General features: G+C 49.3%; 1 protein-coding gene across 1 annotated transcript; it reads right to left on the bottom strand.

Annotated features, from left to right (window-relative positions):
* Positions 1 to 1,327: 1,327 nt before the first annotated feature.
* Positions 1,328 to 20,953, bottom strand: FAM89A (family with sequence similarity 89 member A). Its single transcript, XM_015246229.3, has 2 exons — positions 20,607 to 20,953; positions 1,328 to 2,449 (listed from the first exon to the last, which is right to left on the bottom strand). The coding sequence occupies exons 1-2, from the start codon at positions 20,877 to 20,879 to the stop codon at positions 2,186 to 2,188; spliced, it is 537 nt and encodes a 178-aa protein (XP_015101715.2). The 5' UTR covers positions 20,880 to 20,953; the 3' UTR covers positions 1,328 to 2,185.
* Between the last annotated feature and the right edge of the window lie 493 nt (positions 20,954 to 21,446).

Genomic DNA, 21,446 nt, shown 5'->3' with positions numbered 1-21,446 from the left:
TGATATATATTTCAAGCAGAGTATTAAAAACTGCAGTGGTTTCTGTACAGACGCCGCCCCACTCCCAGAGCGAGGAGTGTGCTAGCCCAACAGGAAAGGAAAGGCCTCCAGCTTGCCTTGATTCATTCCAGCTCTGACAGGCTATCCTGCAGTGATGAGAGGAGCACGCGCAAATTCACAGGCCAAGGAATCACTGCGGTTCCCGAAGGACCCAGAGGCAGCAGACCCTGGGATTGCCCGCATTCCGTGCTACAGGGCTCCCCGAGCTGGAGCCAGCCCGGCAAGCTTCACCCTCTCGGAGGCCCTGGGCCAGGCCAGGCAACTCCTCAGTGCTCCAAGTAGACGCTGCAGCCCTCTTGGAGCCACAGGGCTGGTGCTGGGCAGACACAGAGCAGCACTTTCTGAACTTTGTGCAGAAGGATCGTGGGGCAGGGCCTGGGGCAGAAGGCTGGCTGGGGTGAGATGCTGAGTCCTGCTCTCAGTGTCGCCGACTCCATGGACCACATTTTGAACACTGGATCTCAACTAAATCTACAGTAGAGTCACCTGGGGGTGGATTTCTAGAACCCTACAGAAGCCCGGACTCTCTCCTGACTAATTAAATCAGAATGAGGCCCGTGGGGGAGTTGGGGTGGGGGTAGCGGTCTCGAGCCAGGCTCAATATTGTTCTAAAACCTCCCCCAAGTCATTCTCATGGTCAAGGTGGAAGACAGCTGATTTCAAGTTCAGCTCATTGTTCAGTAGGGGCCCAGCCTCCAAGGAAGAGGGTCCAGAAGGCAAGCCGAGGGAGGTCCTCTGGTTTCATGCCTCTCACTTTTCCCGTCCCCACCGACCGGTCACGTCACATGCTGGCGGCAATTTAGGGCCATCCCTGGTTTTAACGACTACATTCAACACAGGAAATGAGCAGGAACGCTTTTCCTTCTCTGCACCTGACCCCAGGGCCTGAAACAGGATGGTGTACATGACCACCTGGCAATCTGCTGGTTCACGAGGATGCATTTTACTTCCTGTCTCTGACCCAGAAGGAACACTAAATAAGCAAAAAAGCGAAGGGGAGGCCCGCAGTCCGGCACAGTCCGTGACTAAACAGCGCTCAGCCCTCCTGTGAGCGGTGGTCTGCTGTGGGTCGAACAGCCCCAAGAAGGAGCCAATTGAGCAAATACAGCTTCTTCCAAATTCTTAATGGCAAAAAAAAAAAAATAAAACAAAACAAACAAAAAAAAAACTGCAATTTTCTTGCAGTAGGTGGATTGGATTCAAGGCATTCAAGTTATGAAAGTGGCTGCTGCTTAGTTCTGACCAAAAGAATACACAAGCACAGACAGAGAGTTGAGCATTTTTATCCTCCTCTGCAACCTACAAAGTGTAAAATGTTCATAAAAGGTGTTAATAAATACAGTAAGGCTTCAGGTGATCACTGTTTGAGTGGAAGAGTCTGCTTTCTAACATACTAGCTGGCGATCAGAATCTCTAAAACCAAAAAACGTTCACTATCTTCCAATGAATGATGCAAAACATAGGCTTGCCCCAGTTTTCTTCCCCCATTCAATGTATCTCTGTACAATGTTCCTTCTTCCTATGTCTGCTGGATGAAGAATGATATAAAAATTTTTTGACAGGTTAAGGGAATGCAATTGATTGGCGTGACCTGAACATGTTTACTTTTTCAGTAAAAACCTCTGGGTCTCCCAGACAATTAGTAAGGCAGCTTACAAATAAATAAAGCTCGGCCAAGGGGCTTCAAAGCTCATGAAACAGCGAGGAAGGCGGCAGAATGTATTGAGGGAAGGGACCAGTGAAAGGTGAGCTTAAATACATTGCAAATGGGAGGCAAGGCCTCTGGAAGAAAGTCAACTAGCTATACACACGTCATCTCATCTTGCACGAAATACCCACGAAGGTCTTCTCTGGGGACCCTCCTGCTATGCCCTCAGGATAAATCCTCAGCCACAGTGCCTCAGGACCAGGGTGGGAGAGGACTGCGGGCCTCCCCATCACCTAAGCGGAAACTGGCCATCCGAACAGACCGCCGCCAAGCATCTGTCCGGATCTCCCAGCCCGTAAATTAAACTGGCAGCCCTGGTCCCAAGGGCCTGAGGACCGCCCACAACGGAGGAGCAGAGAGGGGCTTTCTTGCAAGAGGAGGAGAGCAGGCTGAGAGTCATCTCCCTCCTCGGTCCCTCTAGATGGACTCCAGAATCCAGTCGCCACCGGGGAGCCGGGAGCTGGGCAGTGGCAGGTCCCTCGGAGGGCCCCGCCCCCTCCCATCCTGGAGGGGGCTCTGCTCGTGGAAGTACTCCTCGTCCTCCTCGAAGAAGCCGTTCTCAAGAGCGTAAGTGCCGTCCGGGCTGGACGCCGCCTGGCAGGCCCCCTTGTATTCCTGGATGGACTCGTAGAGGCTGTACAACTGGCAGAGCAGGGACATGTCCAGCTGTCGCAGGCCGACCTTGAGGGAACGGGCAGGGGGAATAACAGGAAATCAGCACTGCCTTTCACTTTTAGTTGCCCATGTAGCCAGCCAGCCGCTCGTGCCAAACACATTCCTTCCCAGCGGCAGACGACTCAGAGCACCCCTTGAATGTGCTGGCTCTCCCGTTTTGAGAAAACCTTAATTATGTGACGCCCACACCTCAGACATTACTCAGTGACTCGGGGAAGGACCACACCTGCGGGGCAGCAGGCCCCAGCCTGCAGAATCCCGCTCCCCCGCCACCGCCCCCCACCGCCCCCGGCGCTCCGGCACGCCCTGCGGAGCAACAGCACTGCACATTCTGGAAGCCCCAGCTGGCTTCACTTTGGGCGCCAAGATGCAAGGCTGTCATTTCCTCCGGCCACAATCAGATTCCGAGAAGACCCGCGTGTGCCTTTCCTGCAGTCATTCTCTACTCCCTGGGACAGGAGTCCCCTTGCAGGGCCGGTGGCTCACCGGTCAGTGTTACACGCTGTCCCCCGGGGCACCCGCCCTCTGACCAGCTCGTCTGCAGGCTCACAGGTGGTCAGACTCCCTCGCCTCCCGACAAGGGTCAGCCTTCCCCCGAGATGGCTGTGCAATCACTCCCCAGAGTGCGTAAGTCTAGTTAGACCCGGGGCCTCTACAGATTCTCCTATTTTCACAAGTGGGGACAGAACAAAGAACACTGAAAAGCCACATATTGCTTTATCTGCAAGTCCCTCCCTTCCCCAAGGCCCACCCCAGGGAAAAGGGCACAGTCAGGACAGGCAGTGCATCGTTTCCATCCATCCCAGACAGAGAAGGGCTAATCCACTTCCTAGAGATGCCACCTAGACCAGTGCGGCCACGCTCTCCTGTGCACCAGAATCACCTGGGGATCTCGTTAAGCCTGCAGCCTCTGACCCAGCAGGTCTGGGCCGCTGGTGTCGGTGACACCGGGCAATGCTGCCAGGAGGCCGACCGTGCTGAGTCCAATGGAAGAAACTCTAAACAAGACGCTGGGAGACCTGCCTCTGCTTCTTGGCCCTTGGGAAAGTTATCATCTCTATGCCTTTGCTGATGTTGAAAAGGAATAATTTCTCTTACAGGGCTGTTGGGAGGATTAAATGAAATATATATATATATATATTATTATGTATATTAAATGAAATACCAGCCATTTTATTAAGCAGGAATCAAATGCCTCCTGTGTACTAGGCATGAGGCTCCAGCACTCAAGATGCATGAGAATGAGCACCCAGGACAACACAGAGTGTCGGAGGGTTTCGTCTTCAGTTACCCAGCAATGAGATTTTCCACACGAGGGAAGAAGCGTTCATTCATCTGGTGACAAGACTGGGTGTTAAATTCCAGGCCACTCTGTTCACCATCAGCCACTGGGCTTTTACTACAGCTGAACAGACCAGAGAAACGGAGCCAGCCGACACTGACTTAGCATTCTAGCTAAGATGCTCCAGGGAGGACTTCCAGCTGGAGAGGCAGGTCCTGTTGTTTCTGCAGCAGTTTGCCATTGTTCTAGAATTTCTTCCACCCTAATTTTTTTCCTTCCTTACTGAGATATAATTGACATACAGCACTGTATACTTATTTATTTACTAGAGGGACTGGGAATTGAACCTAGGACCTGGTGCTTGCTAGGCATACCCTCTACCACTGAGCGATACCTACCCTCCCCGCTAGAACGCCTAAAAGGTTCTCCTAGGAAGAGACCACAAGCTGGGGGTGTGGCCTCAAGGCCCAACCCTGCCACTTTCAATGGGTTTCTGGGGGCCCTGGTCCTCAATTTGCCTATGAATGGAGGATTTAGATCAGATAATCTGTGGCTTCTCAAACACTGAGGCTCTGTCATAAATCACTGCTTCTTAGTCCCAAATGAATGGCAGCCGCCTAGGAGAAACAGTTTCCTGAGCTGTTCTGAGAGGACAGACCTGACCCCATGGTATCCTCCTCTCAAAAGTACACCTCACACGGCCAGAATGGCCATCATTAAAAAGCCCACAAATGATAAATGCTGGAGAGGCTGTGGAGAAAAGGGGACCCTCCTACACTGTTACTGGAATGTAGTTTGGTGCAGCCACTATGGAGAACAGTATGGAGATTCCCTAAAACACTAAAAATAGACTTACCCTGTGATCCAGCCATCCCACTCCTGGGCATATATCCAGAGAAAACTCTAACTTGAAAAGCTACATGCACCCCAGTGTTCACAGCAGCACTATATAATAGCCAGGACATAGAAACAACCTAAATGTCCATCAACAGATGACTGGATAAAGAAGATGTGGTATATATATACAATGGGATACTACTCAGCCATAAAAAAGAATGCAGTAATGCCATTTGCAGCAACATGGATGGACCTAGAGATTGTCATACTAAGTGAAGTAAGTCAGAGAAAGACAAATCACATATCACTTATATGCGGAATCTAAAAAAAATGATACAAATGAACTTACTTACAAAACAGAAAGTCACAGACTTAGAAAACAAACTTATGGTTACCAAAGGGGAAGCGGGGAAGGGATAAATTGGGAGTTTGCGATTAGCAGTTACAAACTATTATATACAAAACAGATAAACAACAAGGTCCCACAGTATAGCACAGGGAACTGTATTCAATACCTTGTAATGGCCTAGAATGAAAAAGAGTATATATGTGTATGTATAACTGTGCTGTACACCAGAAACTAACACAGCACTGTAAATCAATCACACTTCCATTTAAAAAAAAAAAAAAGGACACCTTGAACAGGGAAGCCAGGGGTAAGCCAAGGGGTGACCAGGTGGCCACAATGTCCCACTGTTGGGTCAGACACCATCAGTCTTCTCCCTGATTAGTATGAGTCTGTGAGTATGTGTGTGTGCACGCGAGGACACATGTATGTGTGTATTTCGGGAGGAGAAGTAGGTCCTGGCATTTGTGTTTTAAAACTTGCCCAGATGATGCTGAAGTCCAGCTCCAGGAAAGAACCAAGGTTCTTGATATAAATATCTGTCTGCCTCTCCCAGGACACATCTGTTCACTGTCCTGAGAGAAGTGACTCTCCGGGAGCAGCGCAGAATCTGGGTACCGGCTCTGGGCTCTGCCTGCTACCACCGCTGCCTGTCTCATTGTTTTCCGTGCTGCTAGCCTGCAGGGCCTCACCATGGAAGGGAATGGCAGGTACCTCGGGGCGGGGCTCCAACAAGGGCAGCGTCCCATGTACCGCCCCGACCTCCATCCCCCACTCCATCCTGAATCCGGAGCGAGACCCCCGGCCGGCCATGTGGGGCGAGGAGCTGCTGCAGCCACACAGGATGCTCGCTCCCCAGCAAACCTGCTTTGTCAGGAGCCCAGCGGTAACTGCAGACTCTCAAGGAGGAAAGGACCTCACATGTCCTACTTCAAACCCCAAAGAGGAGGATCTTCCAAACCAGTTCATTCATTTGAAACAGACATAACTATTGTTTATACAAAGTCCAACTCTCCCAGCCTGGAAGTTGTACAGAGCCTTCGATGCTCGGTGTAACTGTTGCGCATACAAATGTAATGACTCTTTCTTAACCACCTTCTAAACATTTGAAAATAATCTCATTCCACTGGCCCAACCCCCTGAAAGGAACAATTTGTCTTCAATTTGTCTTCTCCAAGCCAATATCCTCAGCCCTTCAACTACTCGTAATGATGTTCTGTTCCATTAACCATCGAGTCCTTTCCTCCGGACTTGCCAAGACTGGTCCACAGCTTCCCGATTGGAGTACAACCACCAAGCCACAAGATGCAGACTCAGCAAAGTCACATGTCTCTACCCTCTCTAGGATTTCACACATACAAGGAATATAAACTTTAATAAAGGAAGTCACGTCTTCCAGAGTCACACCCACATTTGCTCCAAAAGTCGTGGAAAACAATCACCTAGAATCCTGGAGATGCTGCTACTGGGTCACTCTGATCGCGGCAGGGTTGGGTGATTCCAAGACCGCTTTCCACTCGGGAGTGAATAAAGGACAAAGAGAGAAGTAGCAGGAGCGAAGTGCTCTCAACCGGGGTCTGACCTTCCAGCGCTGGCTGGAGGCAGGCGCGGGGGATCCAGGAGCCCGGACCCCAGGGCTCTGTCTACAGCCCCCGCCTGGTTGCAGAGGCTGACTTCCCACGACGCCCTGCTCCTCCCAGGGCGCGGTTCCAGGCTGTTCTGCTCAGGTTGCTGTTTCCACGGCATTCCCAGGCCCACGTGGGTGACGCTCCGGGCGGGGAGTCGGGTGCCATGGAACTTTCTGCATCGCAGCCGCCCGGCGACTCCCAAAGCTGCCTTGTCACTGGGTGGAACGCCGGCCTAGAAACCAAGTCTGACCCGCCCAGGAATCCAGCGCGGTCTCGCACACGCCTGTTACACAAGCCAGCGGAGGCCAAGCCTTTGGACTAATTTAACAGGCATTTAAACACACACACACGTGCGCACGCACGTCCACACCCCGCCTGGTGTCTCAGGACCTCCTCCTTCGAGGACTAGGTTAAACGTCCTCTAATTCACCAGCAATCCCCCAGAGGAGCTGGAGGACATGAGGCAAGTGGCCACAGGCACAACCCCGGCTTCCCAGCCGGGACACCTCTCCCTCGGAAGTGGTGGTTTAACCACTTCAGTTGAATTTTCTAGACGTGAGGTGCCAATCCCGAGCTGGCGTCCCATAATCTGGTCTGAATCTATTCTCCCCTACCCGCACCTGATGCAGCGGTCAGGTTGAGCCCCTTCTCCCTGACTGTCCCCCCCGCTGTCCCCACCACATCTGTCAGAGCCTCCTTTCGCGCCTGACCCCCCACCAGCTTCTCCTCCACGCTTGAGACCTGGATGGACTCAGCCACCAGCGTCGCTCGCTCCCCGCTTGCCTTCTCTTCCCGCCTCTACCTCCTGCTGCAGCGACACACACGGTCTTCCCTCTCCTAACAGAGGACAAGCGCATCATGCAGCGACCACCTCCCTTTGGACCTGCAACACCAGAGTACCCCGAAGAGGAAACTCTCAGATGCTGATTGACCAAAGGACAGCACTGTGCTGTGGGGACGTAGGATGCCCTCCAGGAGAACACCTGGCAGTGGGTTGCGCAAGAATCCGCAGGTCCCTGATTCCACCCTCAAGGCAGCTCTTTGGGCACAGAACACCCCAAGGTGCCCCTGAGGACAGCCGCAGGCCACGTGGGTCTCATCAAAAAAGCATTCACCTCTTGCTTGATGGGAGAAGGCACAAAACCAAGTCTCCCTCCTGAGCACTCATTACAGTGTCGCGCCATCCGCAGCTGGGACACACCCAGAAGGCAGGCTCTCAACCCTGAAGGAGAGGGTCTGGGCATGTGGGAAGGGGAGGGGAGCGCCAGCCAAGAGGACTTGCCTGCAGCTATGTTTTAGGACATGCTGAAGTCACGACAAACAAGAACTTCTCCTCCTTCCAGGAAAAGGTGTGTTGGGGCAGGTGGTGGGGGACGTGCCCTCAGCAAGCCCACGGACCCCCACCACTGCCCTCATTCCGCAGGGGAAGGCTGCCACCTCAGAGATGTGTTCCCACGTGTCCCTGAAGGACGGCTGACCCCCTACATCACAGCTGGATTCAGAACACACGGTCTTTCTTGAAAGCACAGTTGAAACATTCAGTTAGGCTCATGTAAGAAAAATACAGAATTCTAAGACTCTGTAATCTGTAGACCCTTATTCCAGACTTCCAAGACAATCAAGAACAATCAACCAGTCTCCATGGCTTTCAACCGCCGGCACGATTCCTTCCTCACTCTGTTCAGGCTTCCTGCTTCCTTCCTGATCTTTTCCCACAAACACAGCTGTCAGCACCCCTCCTGCTGCACACACAGGTGGCTCGCCAACCCACAGCATCTCCAACAATGGGGCCGAACAGTCCTGTTTCCAGAATTCACAATGTGCTGGCCACGTGAATGCACCTCCGTCAGGGCGGAGGCTCCCAGCTGGGCTTCAGGTCACTGAGTCTCTGCCTATCTTTGCGGGGTGCTGTCGGGAGGAAGTTCTCCCTGACTTCCAGATGACAATAGAAGCATTACCATTAGGATGCAAGGCTTAGCAGATGAAAGAAAACTTGAATGGGAAACGTCTGTGGATTAGAAACAAAGCATCAGGGGAAACTTTCGGATATTTTTTAGAAGTAAAACATTGTTTTTAAGAAAAACAGTCTGGGGGTTGCCAACATGGCAGAGTAGAAGGATGCTCGCTTACCCTCTCCCACAAATACACCAAAAATTACAACTACAGACAGATCAGTTCACACAGAACACCTAGAGAACTTTGGCAGAATATCTCTTACTTTGAAATACAAGAAGATTCCTCACAAAAATGGATAAACAACAAGTGTATACTGTATAGCACAGGGAACTATAGTGAATATCTGGTAGTAACCTATAATGAAAAAGAATATAAAAATGAATATATATGTATATGTATGACTGAAACATTATGCTGTCCACCAGAAACTGACACACTGTAACTGACTATACTTCAGTAATAATTTTTTTTAAAAAAGAAAAATTGTTTTACTAAAGAAACAGAAAGTAAAAGTTGGGGTAATTCCCTAGGACGGTTATGAGACATAAAAGCAACTCCTTCCCAAATACAGCAATGAATAGAAAACAGAACAAACATGCAGGCAATGGTCTTACTTGTTCCTGGTTCCTGGGCTGGGATCACTCTGCAAGGAGCCACCCCCGTCCCCTGCCAGGCCACTGTCTCCTATCACTTCAATTCCTCAACCTAAGATGAAAAATACCCCATCTCACAGACGGCCAGGGTGGTCTAGATCTGAAGTTAAGCTAAAGAATCAGAAATTACACTACAGGGAGCCCACACATATGGGGACAGGTGCAGAAAGTCTGTTTCAGGCATGCAATGAAAACCGAGCACGGACCAACGCACTGTCAGGCACAAAGGTTCAAGGTACAGCACAGCCTGTTTAGTACGATCATCTCACTTTACACATATAGGCACACACACGTGCAGGCTTCTGACTGGAAGGGAAAATGCCTGTTAGTAGAATTTCCCCCTTCTGGAAAGCGGGACTGGACACTCACAGCCTTCTGTGCCGTGAGAAGTCAGCTGCGGCGCAGCACGCTGCCGAGGTCACGGGCGACTTGACTTTTCGGCTTTGCTGAAGTTTCCAGATTTCCTACTATGAACACATACTGACTCACAAGGAGAGAACTTCTAAACTTATCTTTTTAAAACGTAATGAACACTGTTGGTGAGAATGCAGTTTGGTGCAGCCACTATGGAGGGCAGTGTGGAGATTCCATAAAATACTAAAAATAGACTTACCCTATGATCTAACAATCCCACTCCTGGGCACATACCCAGAGAAAACTCTAACTTGAAAAGATACATGCACCCCAGCGTTCACAGCAACACTGTTTACAAGAGCCAAGACATGGAAGCAACCTAGATGTCCATCTACAGGTGACTTGGATAAAGAAGATGTGGTATAGTTATACAGTGGAACACTACTCAGCCATAAAAAAGAATAAAATAATGCCATTTGCCACAACATGGATGGAACCAGAGCTTATCATACTAAATGAAGTAAGCCAGAAAGAGAAAGAAAAGCAGCATATCACTTATATGTGAAATATAAAAGAATGACACAAGTGAACTTATTTACAAAACAGAAACAAACTCACAGACATAGAATACAAACTTAGGGCTACCAGAGGGGAAAGGAGGTGAGGAGGGATAAGTTGGGAGTTCGGGATTTGCAGATACACACTACTATATATAAAATAAATAAACAAGGTCCTATTGTATAGCACAGGGAATTATATTTCAATATCTTATAACAGCCTATAATGAAAAAGAATATGAAAAGGAATATATATATGTATAACTGAATAACTATATTCTACACCAGAAATTAACACAAAATTGTAAATTGACTATACTTCAATTAAAAAAAGAAAAGAATAAGTAACCAAAAATAAAAGAGTAATGAATAAGAATTCACGACGAATGGCTTATAAATTTATTTTAGATAAGACTTAGTAAATGCCCCAAATTTAATCAGGGTGTCTAGTCTGCATCCACAGGACTGAAATGTAATAAAGGCAGCAGTGACTTAATGGATTGTAAGCTGATTTCTAAATAAAGGATGTGTTGACAGAAAGGTGCTGACCTGCATACTGTTTAGAAAAGGAAAACCAAAGAGAAAGGCTTCATCGGTGATGAGATCTGGTAGAGAACGGGCTATTAACTCATCTGCCCAAGCTGGACAGAAGTGCCCCTGCAGGGCCCAAGCTCCCTGGTACACTGTGATTCTGGCCTCACTAAGCACGCTTCTGACCGTCATGTGGCTCCTGCCCTGAGCAGAAGCACACCGATGCCATTGGGTCAGCCTGTCTCCCGTTAATGCTGTAGCCACACCAAGCTGAGGGCTGACTCAGAAGATTCACTGTGATTCAGAGACAGAAAACAGATCAGGGTGCAGACTCAAAGCTCAGTCCACCTCTACACCCTCCCATAAATGCCTTGACTAGGAAAGGTGGTTTAAGTTGAATTTTCTGCTTATGGCATCCACAATGATGGATGGAGCCCATACTGTGACTCAATGGTTCTCATAAGGACATTCTTGTTTATCTAAACTAACCGATTAAGCCCATTTCCTCTCATTCTGTCTTACGCATAGGTATAGAAAAGTGATCAACCATTTTCTTTAAGAAAGTCTTTGCACATTCTTTTACTCCCCCCACCCCGCCACTACAAAAATAAAACATTCTAACTGTATTAAAAATGCAATGATTCTCCAGTAGCTAAGACATGGAAGCAACCTAAATGTGCATGGACAGATGACTGGATAAAGAAGTTGTGGTATATTCATACAATGAAATACTATTCAGCCATAAAAAAGAATGGATGGAACTGGAGAATGTCATTCTAAGTGAAGTGAGCCAGAGAAAGAAAAACACCATATGATATCACTTATATGTGGAATCTAAAAAAAAGGAAACAATGAACTTATTTACAAAACAGAAACAGACTCACAGATGTACAGAACAAACTTTGGTTTACCAAAGTGGAAAGGGGAGGGGGATAAATTAGGAGTTTGAGATTAGCAGATACACATTACTATATATAAAATAGATAAACAACAAGGTCCTACTGTAGAGAACAAGGAACTATATTCAATATTTTGTAATAACCTATAATGGAAAAGAATATGAAAAGAACTATATACATGTATAACTGAGTCACTATGCTGTACACAAGAAATGAACACTACATTGTAAATCAACTACACTTCAAATAAAAAAAGAAAAATGCAATGGCTCATAATTATATGAACCAGTCTTCCCTGCTTCCATGTTAAAGCAGCACCCTTCACATGTTTTGGTCTTAGGACTCCTTAACACTCTTAAAATTATTGAGGGTCCCCAAAAACCTCCTGTTTATGTGGGTTATACTTCTCAACAGGTACCTTATTAGTAACTACAGCCAAAAAACTTCAGTATTAATCCATTCAAAAATAATATAACCATTATATGTTAACATAAATAATAATTTTATGAATGATGTTTTGTAAATCTTTTTAATGTCTGGCTTATCTGCTTCTGCACGTCACCCTTTGTGACCTGCTGTTTTGGTTGAAGTAAATTTGCCTTCACACAGACAATGTAACTGGGGGAAAAAAGGAGCATTTTAATAGCCTTTCAGGTAACTGTGGGTATTTTCTCTTTGACATCATCCTTAGGCTGACTGCAGTGTGGAATTTGAAACTGTGCCAATGAACTTTTCATATCGTTACGTTAAAATCCACCAACCTCCCACTCTGAATGGCTCTTTGAACCATGCGTGACTGCAACATCAAACATGTTACATGAAAAATGTGGAAAACTGACGCACTGAATTATTCAGATCTTCCAATTGTTGATACATTTCCTTAGGTACTACTGTAAAAACTCATGTGTCAATATGACCACCACATAATTATGGACCCTCAAAAGAATCTGGGGACCCCTGGGTGTCCTCAGACCATACTCTAAGAACCACTTTCTAAAGATATCCACTTCCAGCTGTTTAGCATGTGTCCCTCAAGACACTGTTCATACCCAATTTGTTTTTTTAGCTACAGTTACCACATACACAAAGGTACACACGTACTGCTTTGTAACTTACTTTTCCATACTGTGAACATCTGTGTTCATTTACATAGTTACCACATGCTTTTCCACAGTTGCATAGGACTCCATCACTATGATATATTATTATATAACACTCATATATCATGCAAAAGATATCCATGTACAAGCATTGTTACTCACTTGTGTGACTATTTCTGTAAGATAAACTTAGAAAAATGAAATTGCAGGGGAGAGGGCCGAGAAGCAGAATGGATTGCCTTTCTTGCAATTCATCTCAATCCTGGGGCCGCAAACAGCAGACCATTCATCCAGGATGTGCGTCCAAGGTCTGAAAGTCCATTACCCAAGATGAGGAATGCCGACATGCTGCTGCTGATCTGAACACCAGGTGGGACCGGAGGGGAGAACACGACTTACTAATGAGTTACGTGGGAACTCAACACGCACTGCAGGTTAGCCTGTATTTTGTCAGCTTCTTGAATGATATCCAATGAATTGGCCTCTCTGTAAGAGTAGATGCAATTAAGGAAGAAAATCTGAGGCTAAAAATCAGAAAACTGAGTTCTTGGACAATATATAGAACACTTCACATCAGCAATGAGTACTTTTTAGACAACTGACAGAAAAAGCAAGAGAAAGTGGCTGGTGTCCATTCTGTTTCATGGTGTTTATTTCCCCAAACCCTCACCATCACTGCGATCATCCTTTTCAGTTTTTGCTGATCTTCTAGGTAAAACATGATACCTTATTGTTTTAATTCGTTTATCTGTGGTCACAAGGAACGTTAAACATGGGCAGGTGAAGCACTGGCAGGTCCTCTTTAACTGTAGGAACTTGGTTATTTTATCACCAATTCTAAGCACAGTCAACAACCTAAGAAAACACCAAACACCCTCTTTCCAAGGTTCGCTTCTTCGTGTGTATTTTGGTAATCTTCCGTAGCTCAGCCTCCCCAGGCTGGGACAGGCCTGGCATACCACAGGGGTTACTCCTCCCCTAGAGAGCACTGATCAGAGGACAGAGCCTACGCCCTTACCTGCACCCTACTTCTCCAGCCAAGGACAGCACCTCCCTCCCTGAACCCTGGAAGACAGGATTCTCGCACCAGCAAAACCAGGCCAGCCCACGGCTCTTAGGACCAGTCAAGGAAGTGAACAGAAAGTGCTCACCAACCCTGGGAAGGCCACCTCTCCTAATGAATTTCTGTAGAACCATCAGGAAGGCTCAGGGTTCTTCCTGTCTGCAAAGTTCCTGGGGGAGAATGAACATCTCTGTGTTGTGTCTGTTGGGGAATGAATGAGCTACAGGAAAGACGGAGCGACCTTTGAGAAGGAGCAGTCTTTGTGAGCCCTGCCTACGTACCACTTGGAAACATGGGCAAAGATGGAGGTGAACAGGCAGCCGGGGCTCTGGAGAAAGGACGCTGAGCAAGAGGGGGCCAATACCTGAGCCGCCAGCCTCAGGGCTGCTTTCCTGCTCCGGGGCTCTGTGGTCTGTCTGTAAGATGTCCTGCCCAGGATCGTGAAAAATTTAGCTTCTCACATTGGGGCCTGAAGCCCCTGCGGAGTTGAGGTGGGCTTTCCCGGAGCAAAACCGCAAAGCTCCCGACAGCTACTGGATGTGAGTAATTGCATGAGGGCCACAGTCCTCTTCCAGAGCCCTCTCTGGACATCCTTGCCCATCCAGCCTTGAAGATCTATAGCCATGTTGGACGTGGGCCCGGAGCAGGGGACACCGATGGCTGCAGGATGCAGAGAGGCTCTGTAAATGAAGAGGTCCCCAAAGTGCCAGCAACTGGGGCACTTTTACAGTCATGCTTCACAGAGTCTGCCTTTCACCAAAAGGGGGAGAAAAAGCAGAAGGCTTGTGCTATTTGTGAGATACTTCTGAGTTAGGAAAAATGTGAACCTATAGTTTCTACAGGGAGGTACAGTGATAGATAAAAGTTTAAAGTGGTATAAAAAAACTATCTTTCAGTCCTTTACACCTTCAAATCGTGGGACTATGTGTATAACTTACTTAGCGACAACCTCCAAAGTGAATGAAACCAGGTCCATGACCCCAGAGACACAGGGGTGCTTTCACATGTACAAACTACTGGAAAGACATTCAGTTTTTGCTTTTATTGGGTGGATACCGGGATGGGGAGAATTAGACTCTGAAGTCTTTAAGAACCATGTAGACAGCCAAATTTGTGATGGACGGAGTCCAAGAACAGCAAATTTGCACCCTTCTTCCTTTTGTGCCTCCTGTTCTTTGCATGAAGTGGATTTACAACAGGCAGGCAGAGCTGTGCAAAGGTCCGGGGGCACGAAGCACGCTGCATTAGGTAGACCTTGCTCCTGTGCCCGCATTATTTTATGACAAAGCAAACTTCCGTTGGCACTGAAAAAGCCCATAAATACACGAGGGGAATAGAATTATACTACTATGGCCAAAAGGATCCTTCATGGCATGTAATTGTCATTTTCCCAACAGGGAATCTGTAGCCTAGAATAATTAAGAGGCTTGCCCAAATCATATCACAGAATTTAATAACAGAATTCAAGCTCTTGATGCCTGGTTCCTGAGCTTCCCAACATTTTTTTCACCTTTTTTTTTTTAATTTGCGCTTTTTAAAATTGAAGTATAGTCAATTTACAATGTTGTATCAATTTCTGGTGTACAGCATAATGTTTCAGTCATGAATATACATACATGTATGCATTTTCATATTCTTTTTCACTATCGGTTACTACAAGATATTGAATATAGTTCTCTAACTTCCCAACTTTTTTTTTTTTGCTGGAGGGGAGGAATATAATTAGGTTTATTTATTCAGCTAGTCTTTTTCGATGAATGCACTGGGGATTGAACCCAGGACCTTGTGCATGCTAAGCATGCGCTCTATCACTTAAGCTATACCTTCCCCACCTCTAACGTCCCAACTCTTAAAGAGCTTGGTAAAAATGCAGATTCTGCCTTCTCCCAGATTCTGATTCTGGAGGTGTAGGAAGGGGCCCAGGAATCTGCATTTTAGCAAGCAGCACCGGGGATTCCAGGGCCAGTGGTCCATTTGGGGAACACCACGATAAACCACGCTGATGAGAAGACCAGTGAAAACAAAAGGACAATAATAAAGGTCACTGGACATCCCTGGTCTCCTCTGATCAACATCAATCAAAAATGCTACATTGGGAGCTGATGCTCTTATTTCCAGAAGGTATTTCACAGGCCTGACTCAAGACTGGACCTCCACCATAAACCGGTCTAAAGACTCAAACCCCCTCTCTGAGGCACCGGCTTCATGTGTGGGTGGGGACTGAGCTCTACTGGGATTTGGGCTATTAGAGCGAATGCCTGTCTCGCAGGATACAGTTCACTGCACAAGCCCAGGGGACATGCTGTTGTCTCAACTAAGATGTGGGAGGGATTAAATGCTGCTGCTCTCAGAAGTCAAACCCTTTTCCTCAGATTAAATTCTTCACCCAAGCCACCGCAGTTCAGGAACTGTAAAGTTCTGTGCGCACCACCTCCCACTCATGCGCTGGTAGGTGACCAAAGTAACTGGGGAGTTGGAAGAAAAAAAGAAAAAAAAGAGACAAAGAGGTTCTGAGTCCAAGCTCCTCGAACCTATTGCTGCTGATTTGAGAAGCAGAACCGAGGATCCTCAGAGATGCTCCCCCGCCATCTCCTGTTCCGCACCCCCTCCCCATCTGAGGCTCTATCTGTCTCTACGCTTTCACGTGACTCTTTTGGGGACCTAAGCTTGATGGGCTGACCTTAAGAGGCTGCTGGGGGGGTAGTCTTCTATTTCTGCAAACTGTTCTTTCTTTGGGGGATGCCCCAGCCCCCACCTCCCATCCAGCTGGGCACACCATCCTAGTGAAACAGCATTCTGCCTTCGGTCCCCACTAGCTGGCCCCGGTTGGCCGGACCTCCCCCCGTCCACAGCTGGGCCCACTGGCTTCCTTCCACACAGTACTTACAAACTGGAAGAAGCGCGGCTGAAACTGAGAGCGTGGATGGTCGGCAGCCACGTTCCAAAATATAAGAAAAAAATGTAAAGGGAAGACAAGGGGAGGAAGAATACAGGGCCCTTCCTGGGGTCCCTATGAAGCCTGGTTCTCATCCTGTCTCTGCATACACCCAGCCCCGCGACAAGGTTCTCCTCTTGCAAGAGTTGCTTCAAACTGAGTCTCTATCACCCATACAGAGGGTTTGGTCATGAAAAATGAGAAGTGGTCTACACTACAGCCATCACACTGCTGTAAAGATGCCCGCCTCTGCCAGATGTTATGATCTCCTTAACCCCCGGAGAGTTGCCGTTCATCCCTGTTCATCCCTGTGTCCTCCACAGCACTTTATCCCTAACAGACACCCGCTAAACATCTGTTGAATAAGATCTAAAAATATTCTCTGATGTTTAAAAAAAACCCAGCAATCTCAGCTTCTTGTTTTAAAGGATGTTTTCAGGTCTGAAGAGCAATAACCATCTGTGTGGCCCTCAGGGCTCTCCAAATGGGTCCGCTGTGGGAGGGGAAGGGGACTCAGCAGCTCAGACAGAATTTCCCCGGGGTGGGGGGGGGGGGAAGGCCCTAGGACAGGAAGTGCTGAAACCTGGAGTGGAAGCCAGGACTCAGAGCAGAGCAGGGCGTCGCCAGACATGGGCCAGAACCACCCAGGCTCCCCTGGACACCAGCTTCCCCAGGTTCTGCCCTCGCTGTCCTCCCGATCAGTTATCTCCAGGCCAGACTCTCCCTTGCAGGCTCCAGCTCCACAGTCTGCAATGTCTGACATACCCTTCTGCTGATGTAATGGCAAAGCACCTTCCCCCTTAAGCATCCACTCCTCCTGACTCCCCCGTGGCTGGGATGAACCCCACTTTCCCAAAGCTGGATTATCAAGGTTATCACTGCCCGGTAACGGCACGCTCTGCCGTTACTGAAGACATTATCATCTACGTTGACCTGGAAAATGTCTGTAGTACGTGCCCCTAAAAGCAGGAAAATGCAATGACTGAACAGGTTCTCGGAGCCAGAGACATCCTATTGAGCTGGTCACCTTAGGTGAGTTACTTAAATTCTGAGTCATATTTTTAAAACTTTAGACTTTCAGTGCCCCATCTCGTGGAGAAGTTATAAAAATTAAGTAAGATGATGTAAGGAAAGTGTCACCTTGTGCCCCCCAGGAGACACCCCCAAATATTAACAGTGATTATCTCTAGGTGCTAGGACTACAATTTTCAATAATTTTGCTTAGCTGCACTTGCCATAAAAATAACTTAAGTCACCTCTGACCCCTTTTCATCATCCCTGACTGTAATATTCAGTCATCTATTCCTGCAGATTCTGCCTCAAGGAAGTATCTTCCATTTGATACATTTGTTTAAAAAATTGAAGTGTAGTTGATTTACAGTGTTGTGTTAGTTTCAGGTGTACAGTTTCAGGTGATTCAGATATATATATATATATATATATATATATATATATATATATATTCCTTTTCATATTCTTTTTCATTAGAGGTTATTATAAGATACTGAATATAGTTCCCTGAGCTATACAGTGGGACCTTGTTGTTTATCTATATACTAGTTTGTATCTACAAATCCGACTCCTAATGTGTCCACCCCTGCTTTGGTAAGCATCAGTGTGTTTTCTGTGTCTGTGAGACCCATCGGATTCCTGTGTCACATTTCCAGGTCCCCACGCGGCTGGAGGCTCTCATCCCCTCTATGCACGCCGCTCTAGCACCTCCCTCACCCAGCTCACCCTCCTGCACACCCTGCTCTCGGGTTAACTCCTCTTAGTGCAGCTCTCCTGTTTAACTCCCTCCTTTGCTACTTGAGGCTTTGGCCCCGCCACCCATTTGGCCCGTCCCCTGTCCTCTCACAGTTGGAAGGACCACGCCTGCGCTATTCCAATGGGAGCATTGGTCCATCCAGCTTTGCTGCTGCTCTCCTGACATCCTTTTCCCTTGTTAAAATGCTGTGCCCCTGAGGCCTTCCACATTACTGCTGCTGGAAGCTGGCCCTTATTCTGTGCTTGCACAGGACTTTCAAAAAAGGGACCGATCACATTCTGCCAGAACGTCTAGTTCCGTCCCTTGCCAGAGATTTGACCCCAGGCCTTCAAATTAAACAGATCAACGCCAACTATTGGGCAGATCATTCAGGCATGAACTCCCACTTCTAATCTTGCAAGCCCCTCACCCAGCCAGTGGAAGCCTCAGTTTGAAGTGACCGCTCAGACCCCGAATGCCCCAGGTTAGTAAATCTCAAAAAGCCAAAAGACCAGAGTGCTTCTAAAGACCTTGTGACATTGCTTGAAAGGGACTTGTCAAGGCCCTGGAGCCATATTCCATCTTTACCTCGGCTGAATATCAGACAGACCCACGAGGGCTGTTTATTTTCCTTGTGCTTCAAATAGTTAGGCTTAGAGAGAGCTCTGGTCAAAGGCATAATTATGAGGCTGCGGAGGGACCTGGAAAAAAACACTTTCGGGAATGGCACGTTTACTCCAAGCCACCGCTTGGGAGTATGCAGGACTCCAGAGCGTGTTTATAAACCAGAGACGGCTTCACAACAGGACCGGCCTGAGGTTTTCCTGTCTCTGTTCCAGTGTGTAACTTAACCGGGACCAGTCTTCCTCTTTCACCCCCCTTTTATGCTGCATCCAAGTTCAGACTGTAAACAGGCTGGGTGTAGAGTCATCTAATTAAAATGCCATTCACTGGCTGTGCAATGCTGGTATCAGTGAGTGTTTATTAATAAAGAAAAACTGTTCGCTTGGAACGTAAGTCATTCTGTAAGAGGCTTAAAGAATCCTTTCCTGGAGAATTGGGAATCACTTCAATGGCAGCTGCAGAGTGGGAAGACAATATCTCATTGATTAAAAAGTGTTAAGGCTGTTTTTCTAGGCTTAATTCTTAGTTTTCAGAACAGATATGCTCCTGAAAAAAAATGCATACAGTGAATTTTTCTAAACGATATCTTAATGCACTAGATGCATATTTAAAGGATTCCTAGAATAAAATTTTTGGCAAATTTATTCTTGGGGAGAAAGCAACTTTCATATATTATATTTCCTTACTAAAGTATATATTTACCTATGCCAGGAACAAGGGAAAATCTGCACTAGGTGAAAGGAATGGTCACATTCTAAAAAGAGAGAAGACGGCAGGGGGAGGGTGATCAGGGGCCAGCAACGGGGGTTAGAAGGAGGAAGTTTTTCTGTTCTCTTCTGAGCTAGCCTGTGCCTGGAGAAAGCTGGAGAAGGGCTCCCTGCTACTCAAGCCCCTGCCCGTGCTCATATGTCCTGGTCCACAGACGCCTAACGTGCTTCCCAAGGACTGAGACAAACCAAGCCCCATTGTTTGGGGCCCAGAAACAAGCCTCAGAACCCACTCGGGCTTCACCCAGACGGGGAGGACGCACCTCCCCGTCTTTCTCCAGCGGGCCTGGGGCATCGGCACACAGCGCGCGGAGGGGTCGCGGTGAGCGTTCCGTTTCGGGGCCATCTGTGGGCCGGAGCGCCCCGTGGTAATCCGATTCCGCACGCGCCGCCTCCGGCGCGGTGGAGGGGGCTTGAGCTGGTCCAATCTGCTGTCTACATTCGAACGGACAAAAAGCTGTCCCCTTCAGGGCAGGGAACAGCCGCTCACAGCTCTCAGGCCCTCGGGCGCAGTGAAGGCCTTTCCCCCACCGAGGAGGTCGCCCGCACTCTAGGGAAGGGTGACAAGCCGTCCCCGCACCGAGGCCAAGAGCGAGCCCCACGCCGCGCCCCCCGCCACCGGGTCTCTGAGCCAGTTGGGGCCGGACTAGGGGCGCCCGGTCTGCCTTTGGAGAGGGGGACCCTCCCTGGGCGAGAGTCCAGTCGTGGGCATAGAGAGGACAAGCAAAAGTGGGTAGTCGAGAGGACAGTGCCCCTCTTTCGGCGCCGGCGCCTTGAGCGAAAGAGCCTGAGACTGGCGGGTGCCGCGGGGACTTCCGGCGAACTTTCCCGGGACGGCGAGCCGGGACGGGCTGGACCCCCGCCCCAGCCCGCGGACCCCTTACCATCTCCTTGCGCAGCAGGGCCAGCGCGGCGTCCAGGTTGGGAGGCTTGGCGGGCAGCGCCGCGGCCCGTGCCCCGCCGCCTCCGGCGCCCCCGCGGCTCAGCTCGTCCTGGATGCGCGACTTCTGCGCGTACAGCCGCTCCAGGTGCCTCCAGCCCCCCGACGCGCCGCCGCCCGACGCCGAGTGCAGCAGCCCGCTCAGGCTCTTGGGCAGCGGCGGCAGCCCGTCCACCCGCAACCCGCGCACCGAGCCGGCCGCCCCGGCCCCACTCATCCCGCCCGGCCAGCCCACGCGCCTGCCGCCGCGGTCCGGGCCCAGGCTCCGCGGCCCGCCCCGTTCCCGGAGGCGCCCCGCCCACCTCCCCCCATAGCTGCGCGGCCCCGCCCTCGCCCCGCCCTCGCCCCGCCCCGCCCCGCCCCGCCCCGCATGCCCCATGTCTTCGTCCCCGCCCCTCCCTGCGTCCCGCCCGCGCCCCACCCCCTTGGCGCCCCACCCGCCCGACTCTCCCGCGCCCCTCCCCAGGCCCCGGCTCACCGTCCCGAGACTCCTGCCTCACCTGCCCGCGCTCCTTGCGGCATCGGGCCCTGCGCCGGCCGCCCCACTCCCGGCCAGGTGGGCTCCCCGACCAGCCCCCAAAGCTGCTCGTAATTACTGATGATGGTGGGCCACTTCCTACGCGACCTGAGGAGGCCGGCTGGTGCGGGGAGTCGGGGTACAGAGGCTCCCTCTTGGGCGGGCAGGACGTCAGGGAGAGGGTTTGGCAGTGCTGATTTTCCTGCTCGCCGTCACCGTCCCTGGAGGCCAGGATCCATCCAGGGTCCGTGCTGACCGAGGGGGAGG

The sequence above is a fragment of the Vicugna pacos genome, chromosome 11 (assembly GCF_048564905.1).
Source record: "Vicugna pacos chromosome 11, VicPac4, whole genome shotgun sequence".
NCBI lineage: Eukaryota > Metazoa > Chordata > Mammalia > Artiodactyla > Camelidae > Vicugna > Vicugna pacos.
The sequence above is the reverse complement of the archived record's forward strand: the minus strand, read 5'-3'. Positions and strand labels throughout refer to the sequence as shown.

Coding starts and splice junctions, on each gene's coding strand:
- FAM89A (XM_015246229.3), bottom strand. CDS start 20,879: ATGAGTGGGGCCGGGGCGGCCGGCTCGGTGCGCGGGTTGCGGGTGGAC. Junction 2,450..20,606: donor CCCTGCTGCGCAAGGAGATG/GTAAGGGGTCCG, acceptor CGTTCCCTCAAG/GTCGGCCTGCGACAGCTGGA.